This window comes from Montipora foliosa, chromosome 1 (genome assembly GCF_036669935.1).
Source record: "Montipora foliosa isolate CH-2021 chromosome 1, ASM3666993v2, whole genome shotgun sequence".
NCBI classification, from domain to species: domain Eukaryota; kingdom Metazoa; phylum Cnidaria; class Anthozoa; order Scleractinia; family Acroporidae; genus Montipora; species Montipora foliosa.
Window position 1 is genome coordinate 20,292,323 of NC_090869.1, and position 25,000 is coordinate 20,317,322.

A 25,000-nucleotide genomic window follows, 5' to 3' on the forward strand; every position below is an offset into this window, starting at 1 on the left:
ATCTCTGGAAACCAGCTAGCTCAAGACTACAATTGAAACACTGAATCGTCAAAAAGGTGGAGATAAAAGTCGGGAAATTCTGCCATTATCAACACAAAACAAAACCCTGCGAGCAATGATCGCTCGCTGACGTTTGAAAGCAGTGGTAATAGCTGCAACCTGATTGGCCAATATTCGGTTCATTTATTTATCTTGACATTTGATTGGTTGATGGAAAGTATCCAGATGTTCCTCAAATTGGACGGTTTGTTCAAAGCTGAAGGAAACGTTCCAGCAAAATCTATCCAATATATTTTAAATTTGGACAGTTGGCAAAAATTAAGAAAAAATAGATCTGTTGGCCATATTGGATTTTGATGCAGCTATATAATTAGTAACTTAATGGACCTGTGAATTCCTGCCGCATATGCAATTAATTAAACCCTCACCTCTGCCTCCTAAGTGGCCGATGTGCAGCCAAAAATGTAACTAAAAAAGATCAAATTTAAGGAGGGCTGTCTTTTAGAAACTTTGGAGTAACTGCAGAATATCCGGTCACTGTGGAGTTCCTGTAGCGGTATTGTTGGAAAAACGAGGCATATAACAATACAGTCACTTAACTCATATATGTATGCAGATTAGTGGCCGGGTGTTCTACAGTTTAGCTAAATTTCGTCCCTTTGACCTATGGCTCCCATGAGTTAAATCGTCTGGCATTAGACCACGTAAAACCTACAGACATGTCACTCTTAAGAGGGAATTCATGCATTTTTGAGTGGATATACAGTGTAGACATTTTTGATCCCTTCACTTTTGGGCCGACTCCTTAAATGACAACTAAAATCAACAGATTTCACTTTTGGGAATGAATGGGGGTAATAGTGATCAATGATTCAAACAACTGAAGTGAATAATAATGTTATTGTAACAATTAGGTTATGAACCTCAGCCATACAACGGAATGTGAAATAGGTAAAAAAGGATTAATGTAGAGATAAAGAAATTTGAGAAATGACTATTTGAAGGGGTTCATAGCAACCGTTTGGTAGTTAAGAACCACCCCCCTTATAAGGACGGTGAATAACGGAAACAAGCACTGGTCACATCATGATTTGCAAACCCGGCGTAAAACCATGCATAACCAATGCCAATTTAATTTCCTTAAAGTCCCTGTTACGCTAATTTTTTTCATTTTTTTAAACTTTTCGTTTAAATATTTCTAGTGTCTGGAGTGAAGTACTTCAACAGGGATCGCGTTAACGCAGAAATCGTGCATTTTTACGCAAATAAAATCCAAAAAATGCATGATCGAAATTTTAATGCGTCCCAGGACGCAAGGCACTGACTAAAATAACTCGCACAACTTTGATTTGTCTGTATATTCTGTTGTTTGTAAAACTGTTGGAGCAATCTGTGATCATAATTGAAGTTCTAAGGAATGGGGTTTAAAACATCTAAAAAGGTTCAAACTAAATTTTCGACCGCCTTCTGCGGTCTTCTTCAGAGGAATGTACTCTGCAAGTCACTGAATGCAAATATATAGCAAAAGACGTCACTGTTCGTTGCTCCTAGGGGAGGAAACCAATGCTGCATAAACCCTTGGAAAGGGTGCTCTTTCATTAACAGAGTTCTTCTCCAGGAATGAATGTAACGGCTCTAGAAAAAGCCTTTGTCGGCCGGTCCTGTGCATATGCGTTAATATTAATATTCCAAGTTGGTTACTCTCTTTTTCTCATAATTTAAAACATACTCTTTTTCTCGGAGAGGGTCACCAAGATTTTGGGACCCCCAAAAAATGCTTGGGACCCCAATTTGGCCGAACATGCGGGTCCCAGGACCCAGATTGAAAAATCCTAGTGCCATCCCTGTTCAAAAAGTTTTCTCTCGTAGTGTATCCATGCATAATTTTAGCGGGTCCTTGATTTTTGGCAGATCAAGATGGGTCTTGGTAACTTGGTAAATGTCAAGAAGTCAAGAATGTCATTCCATTTTGAATGGTCCGAACATTAACTATCGTCCACCATTTCTATGAAGACTTCTATTCTTACACTTTTGCACATTTCTTTCTGAAAAAATGGGATCAAGTCTCTTCTTTGACGTTATTAGTTACAGGGGCCTAACTGGCTTGGCCAAAATTTTTTTGCGTCTTTAGAAATCAAACGCCTGCTAAAATGCGTGGATACACTAAGAGGGAAATTTTTTTGAAGTACTACACCCCCAGACACTACAAATATTTAAACAAAAAGTTAAAAAAAAACGGGGGAAAAATAAGCATCATACTGATAGGGACTTTTTAATTGTCTTATAAACATCATAATTTAAAACTAAGGAGAGTAAATTAAGACAAACTAGTTTGAAAAATTTTTAACCAAGGAAACATTTTAACTACAACACATCTGATAATTAACGCATTGACTCCTGGGGGTTCCCTATTAACTTCTTACTAACCGAGCGCGAGGGCCATACTGGGGAATATTGGCCCGAGGTCGTGGCAGTACGGACCGAGCGCAGAGAGGTCTGTACAAAAACGTATATGGCGGGTTTAGGGGTGAATGGGTACTATGGTCAAAAAATCACTTTCATTTTTCTTCTTCAGATTTTTAAAGTGTGTTTGCTTTGTAATTCACCTTTGACATCCTTTTCTCATCTATGCAGCTCTCTCAAGTTACGTGTAGTAGTGGCAGACCATTATAAAATAGGACAATTCCAATAAACAGGCATCTTTTTGAAATCATGGCTTAAAACTTGGGTCACTTAGTGTTTAGTTTTAACATAGTTTTAAATTACTTGTACAGTACAAAGAAAAAGAGGAAATTATTGATTTTTTGGTTATATTTATGCTGTAGCACTTTAAGAATAAACCATTTCCTCTGGGTATGGTTTGATTAAACTTGAAAATGTCTATTCACCAGTGGTTTTTTATCAAGTCATCCTTAATAAAAGCCGTGCCGCCTTTCCCTTATGTCTAGGATTATATGCAAAGAGACGAGAACTCGATTCAGACAAATTTAAATGCCATGAAATGTCTTCTTAAGTTGAAGCATCCCCTATTTGTAAGTCTAAATATTTAAACAACAAAGTTAGCTAGTTTAAAAAATGAGCAGCAGTGTTTTATCGTGGTTTTAAAACACTACATGTAGGCGTAGTCAAGTGCTTTGGACCCAATGAAATAACATTCCACAATAACATTCCATATAAAGAGTACTAACAAGGAGTGTTTTGTATAGGTAATCACATGATTTCAAGTGCGATTTGAAAAAAATAAGCATGAGTAAATTTTTTCAAAGACGACCCAAATTGCATGTACGTGAGTGCAATTTATAGTCTTTGAAAAAAATCATGTGATTACTTATTAATAATATACCTGAAAAAAATTGAGATGGTTAAAGCAGAAGAATCGCTGGCGTATCACACAATCTGGGAAAAATTGCGCCATTAATTGTTCCATTCAGGGCACACGCTTGATTAATTGAAGACAAAAGATTTGATTGGTTCTGACCAAACCTATTGTTTATTAGCCAAATAATCCAGAATTTTGATGTGTAATTTGCACTTTTTGCACTGGTGTATTACACTTTTTCCACTGTGTTACACTTGAACTACACTGCTCTCAGCCAATCAGAATTGAGTACTTTTTTCATGTATATTATTACTCAGGATATAAAGCTCATACACATGATGTTTTACTACCAAAATCACTCAACTGTTTGCACCCGGAAAAAAATGATCCATCGCATTTGAATTTCAACTTGCTCATGTGACCATTTGGAGTGTCCCAATTTGTGACGTGTCATTGTTGATGTGAGCGAGGCCGTGGGAAAATAAAGAAACACACCTCGATGTATGTGAATGAAGAGCTTTCCACCATTTGGAAATGATATGTGGTCATTTATGGTTGAGCAGAGGGCGAGATTTTTGAACAGAGTTCTTCCCGGGACGTTTTAGAGATATAGGATTAAAGTACAAAATAAGTGGTCTTACAGTTTCACACGTATGGAAGATGTTTTATCCGGCCTTCGATGTTTCACAACGACCGATAAAAACAAACGAGAAGATATGTCAAATGTTTTCTTTTACATTTATTTGCAACATTACTGTACTTGAAATCGTTTTGATTACTAAATGAGATTTTACTGCCCCATCAGGAACGTGACCATACTAAAAGGGGCTATTTATGTGGCGTTAGTTATCTTCGTGTTCTTTGAAGTCGGTCGTTCAAGGTCATAAAATCAATGGTCTTGTTGTAAATAAAATGAGGACATAAAGACTTTGTTCCTAGATCTCAGTTAATAACGTACACCTGCATTGGCCAAATCTGTTAAAGCCTCATTCATACTGTTAAAGAGCATGTTTAATGCCTACCTGCTCATAGTAGAAGCTGTACAACTGGCTACTTTAATAATAACGAGTCTAGCTATAAAAGCCTCAGTTTGCCGTCCAAGGTTCACTTGGCAGTTTGTTTTCTATAGTAAACCAACTAGCTGTTTGCATTTGTTAAAGTTTTTTCCCCTCCCTCCCTCCCTTTGGAGATGGGTTGGGTTTATCGCCCTGCCTTCATTAAAATTGAGTCTCTCCTGCGAGGTGCGGTTAAGTCTGCGCAGCGACTTCCCCCAAACTTGTTGGCTCGTTTGCCTTTGTACATTGCTTGCTAACCAATACTCTTGTCCGATCCAGCACATGCTGTTTACCAATCAGCTTGTACTGCTGGGGAGATAAGTGAGGTTGTTCTTTATCAGGCAATCTGGAAGTCGCATAGGCTAACCAGTCGCAAGGCAGTGTTCCCCTCAAAAAATGCCAATACTTCTGTTGTTTCGTTCTATTGCACCTTATGTTATGTGTTAAAAGCTAACTATGTTAATACCAAGGAACAGTGACATTAAATGAAAATATTAACTGTTTCTTATTTTGTTCTCTACGACTGACATTATGATAATTAAATTCCCGCTATGTTGACAATTCATATAATTTTTCGCAGAGACTTTGTCAACCGAAACAACAACAAGGGATAAAAACTCAACTTATCATTGGAGTGAGACTTCAGTATCTATTCCCGCATACTGGTGTTTTAAACCATACAATTTTGCTTTACGAGCATGAAATTTGAAACAACAAAGCATTACGTGTTTACATTGAACTGCCTCACAAGCGTGTGACATTCTTATTTTCTTGGCTAAGCGCGCAAGTCTTTACACTACCTCAAAGTATCCAGCCTTGCCATGTAAGTTACCGAAGGTCTTCTTTTATCAGCAGTTGCACTAAATCTAGTTTTGGCTCTTCCAGCTTTTTCGGTTGACCCTTTAATAGCTGTGAGACGATGGAAGTAATTTTCGGTTGCATGTTTGACAAAACTCGTCCTCCATATTTTAGAAACTGTAAGACCACTCATTTCGTACTTTAATCCATGTCTCTAAAACTTCCCTGGTAGAACTCTGTTGAAACATCTCCCCTCCGCTCAACCATCAGTGACTACACACCATTTCCAAAGGGTGAAACGTTCTTCATACACATTCCTCTCAAGCCGCGGTTTGTTTCTTTTATATTTTCCCACAGCCTCCCTCACATCAAGAATGACACGTCACAAATAGGGGCGCTCCAAATGGTCACATGAGCAAGTCGAAATTCAAATGCGATCGCTCTTTTTTTCGGGGTGCAAACAGTTTAGTGATTTCAGTAGTATCGGTGTTTCGATAGGCTGTTAGGCTCATGAATTATTAATGACTTTTTAACAAAAAATTATTGTGAAGCGGTTAGGCTCATGTATTGTTCATTTCTAAACACAATCTGATAAATTAAAAGTTGATTTGTTGTAATTTACAGGACACATGCTGACACTAATGAAGTTGGCATGCATCTCCTTACTTGCACTTCTAGAGAAACAAGATCTGTTAGTTCTCTGTTGAGTTCTCAATTTGATTTTCTCTGAGTGCTCTGGTTTTCCAGCTCCCTCATCAAACTTGACTCTCAGCTAATGACATCTGGCTATTGTATTAGAATAATTATCAGAAATGCTAGATCTTTTGTAGAGATTTTGTCCCATTGTACTATACACTTACATTCTGTTGGCATCATAAAAACATAGTCTTTTTTATCTTGCAGCACCTACTTTATAATGGCACCTAGTGTCTTTAGGCCTGGACATTCATTTACTCTGTGGGTGACACTGAGCAGTATGATCCCAGCACCAATGCAAATAAATTGGGGCATATTCGACTCCACAAAGAAACTTCTGATTTTAAGCCAGAGTGATAATTTTACGGCTGGTAAGAGTCTGCAGGTGTTTTTTTGTGTTTATAATATTATCAGAAACGTGAAAGTGGGAGGTCATAAAAAAATTGTTATTATGTATGTTTGCTTTGTCACGTTTGCCAATGTAATAATAATAATAATAATAATAATAATAAGTATCATTATCATTATAATTATTATTATTTATTATAAACAACATCGTCGCTCTTTGGAGGTTGGGTGCCCGAAACATCCTGGAGCTTCCACTATTGGCAGCCAGCTCCAAGGTGGAGACTGCACCGATGGCTGGCAAAACCTGACAACCCAGCCATGAGCCCCCACGCCCCCGAAAAGGACAGGCACCCGTCACACTGATAGACAGTGGAAAGCTGAGGGTGGGGAGGGGGGGGGGGGAACAAAACCGCTAAACGCTCCACACACAATGCTCCTACTTCCCGCCACACTGATAAATAAGCGATACAGCCCAAAGCACGAGGTATTCCATGCATGCGCAAGTATACTAAAACCACTGACCAACTGGCTGCAGTCGCTCCTAGTTGTTTACTTGGTTAAACTTCGTTTAACCTCATTTATTATTGACTTAACAGGTAAATAAAATCTCGCTTTGATGATCCATACGATGTTTTTGAAATTCATTTTTAATCAAGACATGTTTCGGATGAAACATCATCCATCGTCAGTTGTACAATGAGAAATAAACTAAAGTTGAGTAATAAATAGTGTAACAAAGTGAGATATGACATGAATAATTAAGGATGAAGGCGAGAACAGAACAACCACGAAACAAAACAGAAAAAACCAAACTATTTAAGCTAAGAAACGAAACTAATTAGTATGTTAGGATGCTGGCTGTTGATATACATGTATAACTAAAGAAAGATAAAGCATCCTGCTCGGTATTAAACAAAGCAAAGGTGTCGTCCTAACATCAAGTTTACTATGGAGAAGGAAGAAAACCACAAGCTCCCCTTCTTAGATGTGCTTTTAGATAACCATAGTAATCAGAGAATTATTACCTCGGTTTTCCACAAGAAGACCTACACCGGTCTTCTCACTAATTATTACAGCTTTGTACCTTTTGGTTACAAATTAGGACTAGTACGCACTCTGGTTGACCAAGTATTTAAAATTAATAATACTTGGACTGGTTTTCACTTGGACATATATATATAAGCAACCTTACCAAAACATTAAGGAAGAATTTGTTTCCTTCTAGCGTTATCGAGAATGTTGTTAGAAAATTTCTCAACAATTACTTTACCTCCGATTCCTCTCAGAGTGTTGCTCGGAAGGACAACTGTTTGTATTTTAAATTACCGTACATCGGTTTTTTTCCCATCATAACACAATGCAGAATTAAGAAATTAGTCAACGCATTTTGCAGCGACATGGAAATTAAGTTGGTGTTCACCCCGTTTAAAATCAGGAGTTGGTTTGGGGCGAAGGATCCTATCCCTGCGGGTTTACGATCGCGACTCATTTACAAGTTTTCATGTGCAGGCTGTAATGCCTGTTATGTTGTTGAAACCAATAGACACTTTGCCACTCGCATCTGTGAACATCTCGCCTCCGACAAACATTCCCACATCTTTAAGCACCTGAAAGGTTTTGAAAATTGTCGCTCCCGGTGTTCAGAAGACTGTTTTAAAATCCTCGACTCTGCTTCCACACGTTTCCAATTTAAAATTAAAGAAACCATATGCATATCCTTTGGGAGCAGCCATCTTTAAATTCCCAAGTCAAACATCTTAATTTATCCCTTTCATACTAATTAGTTTCGTTTCTTAGCTCGCAATGTAAATGGTTTGGTTTTTTCTGTTTTGTTTTGTGGTTGTTCTGTTCTCGCCTTCATCCTTAATTACATGTATTCATGTTATATCTCTCTTTGTTACACTATTTATTGCTCAACTTTAGTTTATTTCTCATTGTACAACTGACGATGGATGATGTTTCATCCGAAACATGTCTTGATTAAAATGAATTTCAAAAACATTGTATGGATCATCAAAGCGATATCTTACTTCGTGCTGCTATGAAGTTTCGGTAAATAAAATCTACAGTTAAAAACCACAAAAGTTCCAAAAAACCCCAAAAAATGTTTTTTGTAGCAATTTCATTAAAATGAACTGTGTTGAATCAAGAGAAAATTAGAGGACAGAGAGGGAGGCTCGGGGCGTTGGCTGGGATATGTCATGTCCACGAAAGTTATTTTTAGACGAGCGGATCTGTCTTCCGAGACGTCCGCATGCAGTCATCGACAAACGTTAAGTCCACATCGTCCGCCATTACATGAAATCTTTGCTTTTCTTTCAAACATCAGACCGAGGTTGGCCTGCATGCGGACGTCTCGGAAGACAGACTTCCGCTAGAACAAAGACTTCCGCTCGTCTAAAAATAACTTTTGTGGACATGACATATCCCAAGGGCTGGACCGGGAGCCTCCCTCTCTGTCCCCTCATTTTCTCTTGGTTGAATCGAATGTGTGCATGGTATCATATTTATTTTAAACCAAGTTGTATAATATTCATTCATGGTCACAGTTGTTTTGAGTGTATTCCATATTATGTAATGTCTGTAGATAAGGTGCATAAATTGATACATGTAGCCTTTACATGTGCTTGGTGACAATTTCTCCCTATCGTATTTTGTCTATTTTTTTTAGGAACCACCAGTGAAGTGACATTACAGGTACATGTAATCCATTATCAACACTTTGTTAGAAGGCCTTTTAGCCAATTTCCTTCAAAGTTCACAGCATTTCAGAGTTTTACATTATCTTGGTCTGTACGTGCTATCATTTTTCTATTTACTTTCATTTATGCTGTGGTTTTTTTCCCGGGGGGGGGGGGGGGGGGGGGGGGGGGGCTACTGCCATATATGGGCTATATAAGTATGTGCTGCTGTGAAGGGTATGGTTTTCAAGCTCAAGAAGATTTTATCAGGACTAAGGAAACCAGAATTTCCCGCTCAAAAATATAAATAAATTGAGTCTGCAAAGTTTAAGTTTATGCAACTCAGCCTCAAAAGTGTCGATAAATGGCTATCAAGAAACACTTCTGGATATTATTAACTGTCAAGTATCGGTATTCAGACGGAAATCGGTGGGAGTTTACTCTAGTATAGGGTAGCAAAATTCAGCTGAACTAGCTCTGGTACAGGCTAAGAGTTCCAGGGTCCCAGCAGCACATCCCCACCCAGAAATTCCTAAAGTACCCCCCCCCCCCCCCAGTTCAATTCCATAGTCGGAAGTCTAAAGTCCACATTACATGTACATGATCCAACAAGGAGGTCATAAATAATAATAATTATTAGTATCACCCAACTAGTAGACTAATGCAAATCATTGCCTTTTTGATTGGCTACGCGCTACTAGAGGACTATTAGTAATAGTATTTGAGTAGCGAAAAGCGTGATGCTTTCTTTCGTTTTATTCCCAAATAAATATTTCCTCAACTTGCATTTGTAGAGAGACAAGGGCTTCTCCTCATGGTCCATTGTCCTGTAGCCAACTCTAATTGTTAATTAGTATCACCCAACTAGTGGACTAATGCAAATCCTGCATTTTGATTGGCTACGCTACTAGAGGACTATTATTAATAGTCCTCGAGTAGCGGAAAGCGTGACGCTTTCTTTCGTTTTATTCCCAAATAAGCATTTCTTCAACTTGCATTTGCTATCTTTATTATTGCCTTTTCTGTCCGACTAGTTGGGTGGTACTAAAACAATTAGACCCTTCGCCCTCAAGGGCCACAGGTCAATAGCCCATTCGGTTTCGCCTCGTGGGCTATTGACCCGTAGCCTGCAAGGGCTACGGGTCTAATTGTTAATTACATGTATTATCCAACAAGGTTTAGTGTGATCGTGGAATTAAGGTTGTTCTCATTTAACACTGAACATATGGCATTGATTCCAATCATTTGAAACCAGTAACCAGAATCTTTACAAGTTTCTACGATGATATTTAGAAATATAATTTTTTTTTAGCATTGCCAATGCCAGGAGACTTATAAAGTTATCTCAGTCAGATGTGTTATGAGCCATAAGATAACCGGATATTGCATGCACAAAAACTTGTTTCCGGTCACGCACACAATATTTAATAATCATAAGTTGCAATAAATTATTATACTTTTTTGTGTTAATTGGTATCTTTTGCATGTTTGTCATCAGATTCCACATGGCATGTTCTTCTCATCTGTTGTATACAAACTGTCTGTAAATGGCACTGGTGGTGTGGAGTTCTCGGAGTCAAGATATATCCGTTTTATGGAAAAAGGCTTTACAATATACATACAGACAGACAAAGCTGTGTATAAGCCAGGTCAAAATGGTAGGTTAACCTGTTAATTGACTCCTGGAACAACAGATTTTACTCTGTCTAACGCTAGACAATTTTACTCGTCGACTGGGGCATCCTAGGGTGTTTGAGGTGTCAATAGGTAATTAAAAGGAACTAGGAACGAAAAATGTAAGATTTGAAGTTAGAGTGAATTATATCCGATTCGGTCCCTTATTGTGTCAAATTGGGTCAGGATGATATAATTATATATCGGTTGCAGGTCATTTTGTTCCTTAGGTTAATAATATTTACAACTAGACTAGGTCAATTTTGTTTCAACCTTGGTCAACTTGTTTCAACCTAGATGAAGTTGTACAGAACAGGTACAAAACACAGGTCACAGGCCATTGTTTTACTAATAGAGAAAGTATCGTTATAAACATTAATTACAGCTGACCTTACGCCTAATTAGACCTAAACAAAAGTTTTTAGGCCTAATGCATGTTAGCATTAATTTTTGTGAAGGGGCACCATGGATAATTTTAATATGAAGTTGGCTGTATGCTCTGGTCCTATACCTTTGTAGAAGTGTTGAGTGGTTTGTTAATGTTATTAGTTTATTAGGGAACCGTACTGCTGTAACCAGGGCTTGAAATTGTGACTCACTGGTCGCCAATGCGACCAAAAATTGAGTGCTGGCGACTAGATTTTCAGAACGGGTCGCCAGCTGGCGAATCACATTTTGTCTGATAACCCAGGATAAACAGTAGACAACTTTTGTATTTGAATCTTTATTATGATGAAATCGTTCGGAACTGGTTGCTAGAACACGACTCACCTTTCTTTCTCCATTAAAATCATGTGTAAATACTACAAGAAAATCGGTTTTTCACATTGTTAATAGCACAAATGTAAGTCGATACTTTGATCGTTCGATCATTTACATTTTCACAATCATATATGTAATAAATCAGATGCAGTTGGTTGCTCACTCAGTACATTCTTAAAATTAAATTTGAAAAAGAAAATTATAATAGTGCTAGCATTTGTAAATGGTTTTGGTGGTTTCTGTATTGGTAAAACTTAACAATGACCTATGACTTGTGACCTGTGACCTGAATTTTGTACCTGTCCCAATTTAACCAAGGTTGAAACAAGTTGATCTAGGCCGAAGCAAGTGGACCCAGGTGGAAACGAAATGACCAAGTTTAGTTGCAAATTAACATAGGGAACAAAATGACCTGCAACATATGTACATGTAAGTACCATTTCACCTGGAATTACATGTACATGCTGTGGAAATTTGTATTAGCTCAATTACTGTATCCCACTTTGGATCTCAGGGAGAAAACAATTATTACTCAACCATTCTACTGTCAGGTCACTAAGTAAACTGTATTCTCATCAAGAATCTTTAGGTCAGTGATACATGCATGTTGAGACCGTTTAATTTAACTTAATTCTTTGTTTGAAATTTAACCAAATTTAATCAGTTTGTATCTTGGATATATTATATGTTCGTCAGATAATCATTACTCTGTTTTTCTAAGAAAGAAGGCTAAAGTTCAAGATGCCATTTCACTGATAAAAGAGAAATAATAATAATTATTTACGGGTACTTCTCATTTTGAGCCGCAATGCTGGTTTTTAATGTTGTGATTTTAGTTTTGATGCGGATCTTTGGAGTACACCCTGACCTGAAAATTTACACTGGAAATGTGAGTTAATATTTAAAAACAAATAACGGACATTAATTTTCATCTTTTACTCAGCTGCAGTGATTTGTTATTCTGAAGTATACCATAATATTATGCTGTTTGTTGCTCATAATTTGGCTGTGACATTACTGTAAAGGATCGAAATCTGTGTTTATACAATCTGGAATAAAGTGAAAGTGTTAATGTTTAAAAGTTCACAACACGTACTGATCTTATGCCTAAAGCTGAGTCCAATACAGTGATTAAATTTTATAAACATTTAAAATGTCACAAAAGTAATTGATTTCCATGGTTGTTTGAAATGATTTTTCAAAGTTTTATTTTGTACATGTAGCACACATTTTTTTGGTTGATTAATTGTCAAGAAAAACTATTTTACTTCTATCAATATTAATGTACATTCAGTTACTGAACTTTCAGTCAGCAATGAAAGACCTTGAACATCTAGGCTTGAGTCATATATATTGCACTTGAAAGGTTTTCTGGCTTTATTAAGCACTTATAGTTAATGTCACAAACATTATTGTTGAGTGTGCTATGAGATGAAAATCACAAACCAAAATGCTTGGACTGTTTGTTTGTAGCTACTGTTGGCCTGTGATCGTACTTGTAGGAAATGGTTAACTCTGCTGTAAATCATAAATACTTCTGTTTTATTTCTGCTTTTGTTTTTATCTTTAAATTTCTTTATTTTTTTCGCAGATGACTGTGGACATTTTGGTGAGCCATTAACTGTTTTGTTGCAACAGTTACTGTTTACATTATAAAAATAGCTTGCTATAGACCTCTTTCGTAATGGCAGCCAAATAAAATATTCTTTTTTTAATGCTAATGAGCCTTTCTATCCTCACTACAACAAGCAAATTTCAAGAGAATACTTGAAGACAATAGGTCTAAAATAAATACAAAAGAATGTAAAAGTGGGTGTCCATTTGTGAACGTGGTCTATATTTTAGATTTCTAGAGGGCTCAGCAGCGGTTGCATTGACTGACATGTCACAAAGTGCTAATGCACTTCTCATGTACTCTTTTGTTAATTAATTAATTAATTAATTAATTGATAAAATGAACATTGATATGGATGCATCTGTTGTGGTTCAGATTTTTTCTTGTTTGAAAAATTTCAAACCTGTTCAACCAGCCAAATATAAGACTATCCCTCAGGGTATTACATGTAAATAGCTGGAGATACCATAAAGATTTGTCTACTTAAGCCTCGCTCGTGTATATATGCTGCACCCCCCAACTTTCAAGCATGATTTTGGAAAAAATAAGAACTCCCAAAAAGTGCTCTTGTAAAAAAAGTTGGTCATTTGTTCGCAGATTTTAATGTTCAATAAACTTGACGAAATCTAATGTTGAGTATTTGCAGCGACATTTATACAAAATGTAAGTTAATCAACTCTGAAAATACTTTTTAGAAGCTTTTTAATCAATTTCGCTATTCCCTGTGACTGACAACAGTAATGTTGTCTTCATTGCTGAAGCCCACAGTTGAAATGAAAGCGATAGAATTTGTGCGAAAAAAGCACATGAGAATGATGCAAAAGGTTTGCATGCTAACCACGCAGCCATTTATTGAGGGAAGTCTGGACATGGAAATGTTCGCTTTTGCATCTGCCTTGCATGGATATCATGTTTATCAAGACGGATGGAAGATCATCATCAAGACGGATGGAAGCCATCAATCGGAGAAAAACTTGTTGCTAATCAAGAGTTTAACAACCCCATTGGCAAACACGCAGTGAAAGTAGTGAAGGACAATGAAACAGTCGGCCATTTGCCTCGAGAGTTCCCCTGAATAGCATGGTATTTCCTTGCACGTAGTAGAGAAAACAATGTTGAGGTGATTGGGTGTAGACGACATTGTAAGCAGCTGTGTGGAGGAATGGAGATTCCATGCCAGTTAAGTTTAACTGCTCAAACAAAGTGCATGTGAAACACTTGAAAGAACTACTGGTGAGCAAGATTTAGGTTTACAACTTGAAGATGCAAACAAACGGCTCCTTTAGGAGCCACCGCTTCTACCAAAAGCAGTGATCAACAACAGGTTTCAATATGTTTGAGCTTTAGTTACTGAACCTGGTTTTCATATCAATTTGTGACCCCTACAAGCCAGTTTACTCCCTCTGAAAGCAATGGTCTCGTGTATAGGTCGCACCCACAATTTTTGGCCCAAAACCTATGCAAAAAGGTGCGGCTTATTCATGACAATAGGTGTAAAGTCAACTTATTAAAGCAAGGCCAGCAGTTAAAGCAGTTGAAACATCACAGTCTACAACCTAAGTGACTACATCATAAGACAAAAGATCACAAGGTCTTGTTATTATTTTTATTAACTACCAAGATGACCAATACATGTAATAACCTATTTTATGATAACATTATTTCAGCTGATAGCTGATAGCTTTCCCTTCAACAGGATCCTAATGGAAATAAAATGGTTCACTGGGTTGATATTTCTGGCCAATCAGGTTTGTGGGAATTGTTCATCTTACATTGTAATTATATAAGCTTTTTACTGGGTTGCTGTAGGAAATCCAGTCAGAATATGAGTAGAATTTGTCTGTTTTTTTTTCCCTTGTCAGAAAATGGAAACCTGTCACTCCCCTACTAGGCATTGTCTTTGTTCTTAGAATCTTCTGCACGTATTTTTGGTTGGTTTCAGGGGCTCGTTAGAAATGCATAGATTAAGGTTTTTGCGAGATATTTTTTGCTCGATTTTTCTACCTTTGTGGATTCATCTTGTTGTGTAAATATTAACTAATATGCATACGTGGGTTGACATTTGATAAGGGAGCAGTTTTCATAACGATGGCAGGAATTCTTGCTGTTTAGTTATTCTGGTGTGTGTTAATTGCTTGTTTGCATGCACGGAATAAAAAAGGAAGGGTTTTTTTGCCTCTAACAGCAAATATGTTGTTTGTTTGTTTTTTTCTATACATTTTTTGGCTGAAAGAGGTTTTTGTGATATTTTCTGTCTTCGTGGATTCGTAGTGTTTTGTAAATATTAGCTAATTTGCATACATGGATGATTTGCCTACTCCGAAATCATCGGGAGAGACATGCAGACAGACAGACAGACAGAAATCGAGATTTTTCCTGGCATACTGCAGCATGTGACATATGACATACGTGACATACGTGACATACATACGTGGCTTTCAGCAGCAAGAAGCTACTTTAAAAATAGATGGTGTTTCATTTATGGACTGATAACTTGTTAGGGTGTTTAGGAATGAGAACAAAAATTTTAGGAGGACAAACTTGCACCAAAGGCAACCCAGTTTAGGCTCACAGAGTGTCTAGTTTTATGTGAAATGAAATCAAAGTTGTACGGCATAATCATGCCCTAGTAGTACAAGTACATGTATGAAATTGCATACATAAGCAACAGTTAAATGGACACCAACTGGTGCCATCAAATATTGTAAAGCTCACATTAGGGCCGTTTATACAAGGGAAAATAATCCACGGCTTACATAAGACATGAACACTCCGTTTAAATGGTACAAAATCGAAGTTCACGGCTTACTCCATCCACAGCTAGCTCAAGCCACGGCTTATCCTGGCCTGGGGATTTTGGGCTGTGCTTATCTTGGCTGCGGCTTACCTTGGACGTGAAAGACCTATAAATGTACTCAAGCGTTGTCCACAACTTGCTCAAGCCGTGAATGACTCCTGTGCATGCACTTGTTTTGTTATTGTAGCCCAGACTTCCTTTTTGCTCCTGTCCATTCGCCTGAGAAAGTGGCAAGCTAGCGTGAGCAATGAATCACGTATTACTATAGAAAAAGATTCAGCATAAATTCGAATGTGAAGTGCCTTGGAAGAGAAACAGCTTCTCACTAATTGTAGTGGTATTGAAATTGCTAAGCAACTTGATAATTGCATCACTTCAGCCAGTGTAAGTTCTGCAGCACACTGCCAGTGTTAGTTTACAACTTCACTGGATTGTTGCTGGATGACATGTGAAACTTAAGTTGAATAATTTTTCTTCGCTTGTTTGCTTTAACGCAAGCCATTTATCTTTTAATGTCGCAAATCTTGTTTACCCCAAAACGAGGCATCCAAATAAATTATGTCATCATTGCACCAATTGGCTGGAACTTTGCCACAAACCATTTATACGAGGATTTTACGTCTTATGTAAGCTGCACTTGCATAAATGGCCCAGTTTGTGTCTTCTGTAAGCCACAGCCAGTCTAAGCTGCAGCTTATTTTCCATCATATAAGTGGCGGTATTCTTACCAAGAACAATATGGCTATCAACTGATGAGGTCTGTAGACAAACCTACAGTTTTGCAGTAACATATTCACATGTGTGTTGGAAGGAAAGCAACTTACATGTACTTTCTTGGCTCTGATAAACGAACTTTTGCACACTCTTTCTAGAAACAATTTTTTAATGCTTAGGTGAAAAGGAGCCACATCATTTTCTGATAAGATTAAAGTTTCTGTTTTACATGCCTTAAGAATTATACGTTTGCAGTTTGTTTGCAATTCCAGACATTTAATCTCAGCCTCCCTTGTCCTTGTTTCCTAAGCTGTTAGGTTGTACTAGCAATGTGGGTTGTTATACATGTACCGGTATCTTAGTACATTGGTGACTGTTATCATAAAATAAATGCTTCCTAAAATTTGCCCGTAATAAGAATTATTATGAAGTCCATTTTTAAGTGAAGCAATGATCTTCGCAGTTATGAGAGCAATTTTTGCAATTGCGTAGAGAAGCCTGAAAAATTCAGGCAATTGCAAAAATTGCGCTCATAACTGCGAAGATCATAGCTTCACTTGATTTCATATCCGCAGTTCATATATGATTCATTTCATATACCATTTCATCATAAAGTCCATTTTTGTGACAAAAATGTGAATTTTTCTATTAAAATACAGGTGTTATCAAGAGGGAATTTCTCCTCTCCTCACAGCCAGTTGAAGGAAACTGGAAAATTGTTGTTTTGGCAGCAAAGGTAGAGAAATTGATTTATTACAGTTACATGTACAGTATATTGGCAAACAATTTGCATCTAATGATCCCAACATTTAAGGACAATCCAGCCAATTGAAAAAAACTGTTCCCAGCTTCTGTTAAAATTCTTTGTAGATTGTAAAACATCAAGAAAGAAAATGCAATAGACTTACTTGAGTTTTTTTGTATTTTCAGGATCAAAAAGCAGAACAGATTTTTGAAGTAAAGCCCTATGGTATGACTTGTTCTTGCAACAATTGTAGTTCTAGATAGAAATAATTATAAGTAATAATTAAAAGTTAAATTAAAAACGGGTCTACAGTAATACTACTATACGTTTTATGGAGCACAATTTGCTTGTCTTAATTTTCATGACTGTCTTATACAGCTCCTATATTTTTCCACAAGAAAAACCTCTACCACCAAACATGGCCTTTTTCATTTGAGCATCAAAAGCTACATCATGGTGTAATTCATTACCTCCAAATATTTTGAGTTTTAGAAAGGTGTATTTCTCTGTGGTTGGCCAACCAATGAGTCCTTTTCTGTGCTGGGTACATTGACTGACAGACAGGTTACATTTTGTACACTCAACAGGGAAGGATTTTTTTCATGCCAGAGAGTTTTCTCAAGGAAAGTTAATAGGAGCTCCAGTCTGCTGCAAAACATGTTAATCTAGCTGTCAGGGTAGAATATTGTCTTAGCGACAAAAACAGTTTTGTTTAGGTGCACATTCAAGAGGATGTTTCACATTGCATACCTGTAATATGTTTTATTTCATTATGGTTTCACTGTCTTTCTGTCAAGACTGTGTTTATGAACTCTTAATTTTAAACAATAAATCTAACAAATTTGCAATGCAGTCTGGCCTGTTGGACAGGGTTAACTGTATAAGTGACCATCTGGGAATACCTTGGGTGGTTTGGAGGGAGTCAGGTAACAACAAACATGACTGTACTGTAGTCTTGATTGTCTGTGTTCTGCACCTCTGTGTAGTACGTGGGCTGAGTTTCAGTTGATCTCAACCCAACCTGGGGGTTTCTCTCTCAGCTTAAATTACATGCATGGACTGTACATAGATTGGCTGTTGAAGAAACCTTACAATGTAGTTTCCCTCTCGGCTGGATCTTGTCAAGCTGTGGCCTTCCTACATCTAATTCAGTCCTTAAGACTACAACGTGGGTGATTAGCAGCAGTTTGCAACTAAAGAGAAGCTTGTCAAAATAATGAACTTTGGCATGTTGAGCTTTTTGTTCCCAGTGATTTAACACTTACACGAATAATGATGTTTATTCTGAATAAATGTTCATCATAAGAAACAAACTAAAAGACATTATAGTACAATAAATGACAGTACAGTGATGTTCGAAAAACAAAATAAGAGATCATTGATACAATTGAATCAATAAGCAAAGAGATTTATGAATAACAATGAAGCGATGTTGCATACAACCTTAATTTCCTACTCATACAACTTAAGTCTTAAATTCATACAATGTATAAGTGATTAAGTTAAAAGAACGATAACACAATTACAAGGCACTAAATTTACTTGAACCAAAGTAGTGCAAAAGTTCTTACCTTGGTGCTGCCTCAATCACCAGAACAAAGAAAAACCTGATGAGCCTCATTTCATATTAAAATTAAATCTCAGATTACTGGTGAAATTTTTAATTGTGTCAACTGAACTTACAAAATACTTTAAGAGCTTTAAAACTCGCCATTTGTTGGTGAGCGGCTCTCCAGAAGGTTAGTGCGCTCACAACAAAATTTGTACAATTAAGTGGTAGCTTTTAGGTAGCTTAAAAGATTAAAACAAATCCAAAAAACTTGTGATAAAGAATAACAAAAGTAATATAATTTGTAAACTATATCAACTGGCTTAAAGCAACTTAAATGACAAAGAAGCACTTAATGGCATGAACAATGTACCAATTTGTGATGCTTGAAGTTGCTCACAAAGCCTACCGGTACCGGTAAATGACTACCGAGCTCTTTCTTTTTTTGCCATCTTTTTTTAAATTTAAATCTTTTTTCCATCCTGCAGAAGCTCACGACCTTGAAGCATTTAACTCTGATTCAGAGCTGGGGTTTTTTGAGTTTGAAAATTTTCTTATTTGAATGTAATGTAGCTCGTGCATTTTCCCGCGGCTGCAGCTTCAAATCTTATTTTTGTCCATATTTGGGCATAAAATTGGTGTCCTAAAATTCCCAGTTTTTTTCCAAGGAGAAGAGTTGCAAGGTACACGCTTCAAGGTCACGTGCTTCTGCATCCTGTCAATCCTTGTTTTAGCTGCTGGCAATGAAAAGTCACGACAAAAACAGTTGTGAAATTGTGTCATTTTCGATACAGGTAACGGAAAAAAACATGGCATTCGGTAGTAGCCATTCTTAATTATAGACATTTTTCAAAATAATTATTACTGTATGAGTCTTTAAAGGTAATTAAGGGCTAACAAAGTGTGACAGTGCTTCTTTGAAGAAAATAGTAAGAGATAATTAAATCAACAAAGAACTGTCTAATTCTTTTTTATTCATTGGTAAATAATTTATGACAACTAATTGGCCGACTTATTACTTTCTGCAGTGCTTCCAAAGTTTGAAGTGAAAGTCAAGCTTCCAGCCTACATGACTGAAAAGGAGCAACGTCTGTTTGGAAGTGTGAATGCCAGGTTATCATCTCTTTTATTTACGTGTTCATCCATATTCTTAAATTTAGTAACTTTTACATGTATCAAGCTACAGTTACCTTCTCATAATTATTTTCTTGGATAAAAAAATTTCATCTGCATCATACTTCCCCCCCCCCTCCCCCCTTGTATTGGTGTCAATTAGCTTATCATATAATGTTCTTTGTATTTTGTAACATTATTCTCATTAATTTTGAATGCATGCCAATCATGGGAATTTCATCATTATCTAATGGAATTGTCTAAAATTAATGTAAAAGCAAGTTTTTTCGTAGTTAAGCTCAGTAGAATGCTGGCAATATTTCCCTTATTCAGAGATACCAACCTTTGGAGATTTAAAATCTGGAGTTTTTTTTTCATCTAGACCCAATCCCACCCCCCCCCCCCAAAAGATCAACCGGCCCACTACCCCCTGCCCCCAAAAAACTGTACCCACCCACCCCGTGTAGCCCAGCTGCTCCTTCAGAATACAAGAAAAATCATAGCTTGAATGGGAAATTTGTGGGATCCAAACCACAATGATGTTGGTTATATGGCTGTGATAACAAATGAAGATAAAGAAAGCCATTTTGTTAAGTTTCTGTCAACATGTGTTTGAAACTCAGAGGTGAAGTAAAAATTGAAATTAGTTTGACTTGGGGATGCGTCTTGAGCCTATAATGGAGCAAAGTCTTTAAAAGGTTCAAAGTCATTTTTATCCGGGATATTTGCATCTTGAAATCCATTCACCAAGAATTCGTCGGCTCTGTTATCAGGACTGGTACGAAATTTTTTTTCAGGCAGCTAAAATTTGAATTTTCCATTCTGTTGAGCACTTTTTTTTCATCAACTTGGAAAGAACCAACTACAAGGTATCAAGACATTTGGGCTGGAATAATTGGGTTGGGCTCAGTGAGGAGCCCAGCTTTCTACATGTATCTTTTCACTTCAATCAATACAGTATGTCATTGAGAACATATGTATCAAGATTGCTTTTTTTGAAATACTTTTGTCCTCATTGGCAAGGTATACATATGGGAAAGGAGCCAAAGGAAGAGCAAATGTTTTAGTCTACTTTAATACATACATGTACGGTTTGGGAAAGAGATCACGAGTGGCAAAAGACATTCCAGTGAGTACAATTATTGTGTATCATTTCATAAACATAATGATAATTGCACATGTGCTTGCAGTGAAAGTAATGTTTATCGAACGTAATGTCTGACTGTCTTGGCAAATGATGTGAAATGCTTTTTTGAGTAAAAGTCAACACCCATGTATGCAAGCACTGTGCTCGTCCTATTGTTGTTCCTAGTTCTGATGGACTTGAATGAACATCTTCAAGCTGTAGGCGCTCCCACCAACTGGGAAAACATGGCCCTGGACAGGCCAGCGTGGAGCCAGTTGATTCAGCAAAGTGCTGTTTAACTATTTATTATGAACTTTCTACATTTCTGTAAAATTTTGTGGAACATTGGCTGAAATTTTTCCAACTGGCTCGAAAGTAAATATATAGATTTAGCCAAACCTAAAAGCGGAGCTCCCGGGTTATTACTGGGCTGCCAAACCCAGTCAGAATGTGCGTTTCATTTCTCCGTATTTTTCTTTTCCGTGTTGGGAAAAGTCTTCCCTATCCTTCGCCTGCTAAGTAGTGTCTTTGTGAGTAGAGGCGTCTGGGTGTATGGTTGGTCAGTTTCAGGGGGTATTAGAAATGGATAGATTTTATCCGGTGGACATAGTAGAATATTTAACTGAACCTGCAATGGCGTCGAAAGTCATTGAAATGCGAATGGCGGTTCATTATTATTTTTAAAGAAGAATTTTGTTTAAAGATCCATTAAAATGCCATTGACAAATGACATTAGAAACAAAGCTCACTTGATGATATCAGATGGCAAATACAATGTTTAGGTACCCACTCCTCATTTCACAGTGATAATACTGCAGTACATGATATGTTTTTATCACTTCTAGGTTGTTGGTGGTAAGGGGTCATTTTCGTTTGGCAAGAATGAGATCCTTCAATTATTCAAGCAGTCATACTCTTATATCACTGATCCAAGCATACTGTATCAATATGGCTACAGCTTGCAAATAAATGCGACTTTTTACGAGGATCTTACGGGCAAAGTGGCTTCTGGACAGGGAAGTGTTTCGTTCTACCGTACAGATGTCAAGATATCCTTTCCTAGTTTTAATCCAAAATACTTCAAGCCTGGCTTACCTTTCAGTGTTATGGTAAGTCTTTGGAGATACTGAATTCTGAGTTTAATTGTTTGGTACTGTAGGTGCTATTAGCTAGGTCTGGAGTATCTTTTTTACCTGTTTTGCTTCATAATCTCAGCCTATACTTTAGCTTGAGTCCAATTTACCATCATCATGGTTTAGAAAAAATTCCACTAGACAGAAAAGATCAAGGGATTAAAAGGATATTTTTAAATGGTTAGCCTTATTATAAGGCCAAAAATTTAAAAAATGGTGCCTGGTGCAAATTGAAACAAAGTTAATACAAGAAAGTGATGTCAAGGCAACTGATGTTTTCAAATTTTCATTTTCTAATTGTATCGTGGATTTTTGGAATGGCTTGCCACTAGCTGTTAGGACAATTCAGCAATTTATTATCATCATTTTGTAAGAAATTGAATGAGTTTTATATTAATTTAAAATAAGTTCAATTCAAATAAGGAGAGATTTTTATAGTTGTTTGATTATTTGGGGTTGATATGATTTGACTCTAGATCGATACATGTACCCACTATTTAGAATGATATCTTTAGGGTTAGGCAGTTTATTTTTAATATGGAATTCTCCATTCTGTATCAATTGACCTAATTACTCAGATATCACTGTTCATCTTTGTATTTTATTCAAATTGTTTTATTATGATCATCTGTGTAATTGAATTGATTGTAATTCAATAAATAAATAGTTATTGTCCTGTGGTGGGGAAGGGCATGATCATGAAGCATCATTTTACTACCTTTATCAGTGTTCGACACTTACTTTCTTAGTAATTGGGCAACCAGTTTTCAGTGTTTTTTTTTGGTTGCAAATGGTTTCGGTTGCCCTCCTTCTAAATACCTGTGGCCCATTAAAACTCAAAGTGGGCTTGTAAAAATGTCAGTTTTGAGTAAAATGTGTGTAAAATGGGTTTGACAGACCAACACGACTCCTGCTGTGTCTGTGGTGTTCTGGTAGCCTTCACAGTTTTGATTTGATAAGCATACATTTAAGTGATTTTTTCTATAAGACATCAAGGAAGATTACTTTACTATATCTCTCTGAGATTAGGCTGGTTTTGAATGAAATGCCGCTAATATCCAATATTATGGTCTTTAAGCCTTTCAAAGCTGGTTGAAATTGCCTGACAAAAGGTAAAATTTTCTTGTGCGCTTGTTCGATATCAAAGCTAAGTACAGTGTATGGTAGCATATTTGGCCTTGCAGAAACTGGGTTCCATTGTGTAACAATTTTTTTGCGCGGACTTGAAGATGCAGGCGACTACGAACAGAAAAAAATGACAGCGAAGCGCTGTAACATTTCTTTATTGTGTTTCCTGCAACTACGTCATATTACTAGTCACATTCTTCCTTGCAAATCAAAACGTTCCGCAAAATATTAGTCGACCAAAAATTCTGATTGGCCGATCGGGCAAGTCTTAGAGTTGTTTTACTTGCCCACAGATATATTTCGCTTGCCCCAGGCAATCGGGCAAGCATTAGTATATGTTGTGCAGCCCATTATTAGCATGATCTTATGAAGAAAGGGAAAACATGATGTGACTGCTTTCTGTGCAGCAATTTTAACTTTTCAATTAAAAATAAAGAAACAGTGGAATTTTATTGAATTAATGTACAGCAGCTGTAACTACAACAGAAAACAGAAAACCAGTATTTATGATAATAGTAGGTCAGGCTGATGTTTCACATTTCCATAAAGAAACATAGTTTGATCACTGTCTTAGCTTAATAATAAGGAAACCAGCCATATCCTTGAGCTTTCCTTTTACATTTTCATCTTTGCAGCTTAAGGTCACAAAGCCCAATGAGGAACCACACAGTCCTGATACACTCAGAAAAATAAAGATCAACATTAACACAAAGTACACCTGGAATGATGACAAGGGCGCAGAGGAAACCGTTACTCCTTCCTCGGATGGGACCATCATTATTTCGAGAGATGTTCCCTCATCAGCAGATGAGGTCAATCTGAAGGTCAGTATTCTGGGTGTGATAACAAAATTAAGTGGGCACTTGATCACCAACTGAAGAAATACAGTGAAAGCCATCGGAGTCTTGACTTATTTGTCCAAGAGAAATGTGGAAGGTGGAAAAGGAAGGGAAATTGAACAAAATGACAAGACAGTATATTAATATTTTGAAATTGAGTTTTTGCTGCTAGTTCTGGCTTGGACTTTAAAGTTTGCATATGAATTGTTTCAACATTTGCTTCAACATGCCTTTATATCACTTTGTTGAACCAAAATTTATGTTTGATGCATTTGAACAGGTCGTCAAACATTGTTAAAGCATAAAAAAATTTTGAAAACGTGCTGAACAAGTTTAAATCAGTTTAAACTTTCATTCAACATCGATTCAACTGTTCCTTTGTTCTCAAAAATGTTGAATGTTGTTGAAGCTATTTGAACATTCTGTTCAACAATAATTATTGTAGAACACACACATGCTCTCATCAGGCTGCAAAAGTCAATATGGTGTAGTTTGTCTGGACAAGAGAGACTGGTTTCTAGTTCTTACAGTAGTTCCTCGCAATCAAATTTCGCCAGTGTTAGTTCTTTTGTTTGCGCAAAGTTGGAACCATTTGAACGGCCTGACCGCACAACTTTGTTTTTGCGTGCAACATTTGCCCAACATCTGTTCAACGTTTGTTGAATGAATGGCAATGATGTATTCAATTGAAGAGAAAACTAACGATACCTTACTTGCTAAATAACATAAAATGATACTAGACCAACTCTAGCAACCTGAAGGGCTACAAAACTTGAGCTAGATAAGATTGATACTAGTAAGATTTCATGATTTTAACCCAGCTAGTGAACATACTCGTCTGAGTAAATCTTATGGACTCTCCGTAATGACTATAAGGGTAAAGTTAATAACTAGAGAACTAGATCACT

The 25,000-nt window shown here is 36.9% G+C and overlaps 1 protein-coding gene and 1 long non-coding RNA gene across 2 annotated transcripts in view; one reads left to right on the forward strand and one right to left on the reverse strand.

The window, feature by feature from the left end:
* LOC137992478 (CD109 antigen-like) overlaps positions 1 to 25,000 on the forward strand; it is a 55,911-nt gene that overhangs the window by 1,321 nt on the left and 29,590 nt on the right. The window contains exons 2-13 of the mRNA XM_068837830.1: positions 6,076 to 6,239; positions 8,888 to 8,913; positions 10,396 to 10,555; positions 12,170 to 12,222; positions 12,925 to 12,942; positions 14,645 to 14,696; positions 17,119 to 17,195; positions 17,390 to 17,429; positions 19,782 to 19,866; positions 20,890 to 20,995; positions 21,838 to 22,101; positions 23,889 to 24,077. Coding sequence (XP_068693931.1) covers positions 6,076 to 6,239; positions 8,888 to 8,913; positions 10,396 to 10,555; positions 12,170 to 12,222; positions 12,925 to 12,942; positions 14,645 to 14,696; positions 17,119 to 17,195; positions 17,390 to 17,429; positions 19,782 to 19,866; positions 20,890 to 20,995; positions 21,838 to 22,101; positions 23,889 to 24,077 — 1,234 coding nt within the window. The remainder of the gene's footprint in view (positions 1 to 6,075; positions 6,240 to 8,887; positions 8,914 to 10,395; positions 10,556 to 12,169; positions 12,223 to 12,924; positions 12,943 to 14,644; positions 14,697 to 17,118; positions 17,196 to 17,389; positions 17,430 to 19,781; positions 19,867 to 20,889; positions 20,996 to 21,837; positions 22,102 to 23,888; positions 24,078 to 25,000) is intronic.
* The window catches only part of LOC137992484 (uncharacterized), an 18,376-nt gene continuing 9,202 nt past the window's right edge, over positions 15,827 to 25,000 (reverse strand). Inside the window, exons 2-3 of the long non-coding RNA XR_011121704.1 lie at positions 17,368 to 17,459; positions 15,827 to 15,964 (exon numbers count right to left, since the gene is read on the reverse strand). This is a non-coding gene — a long non-coding RNA (uncharacterized lncRNA). The remainder of the gene's footprint in view (positions 15,965 to 17,367; positions 17,460 to 25,000) is intronic.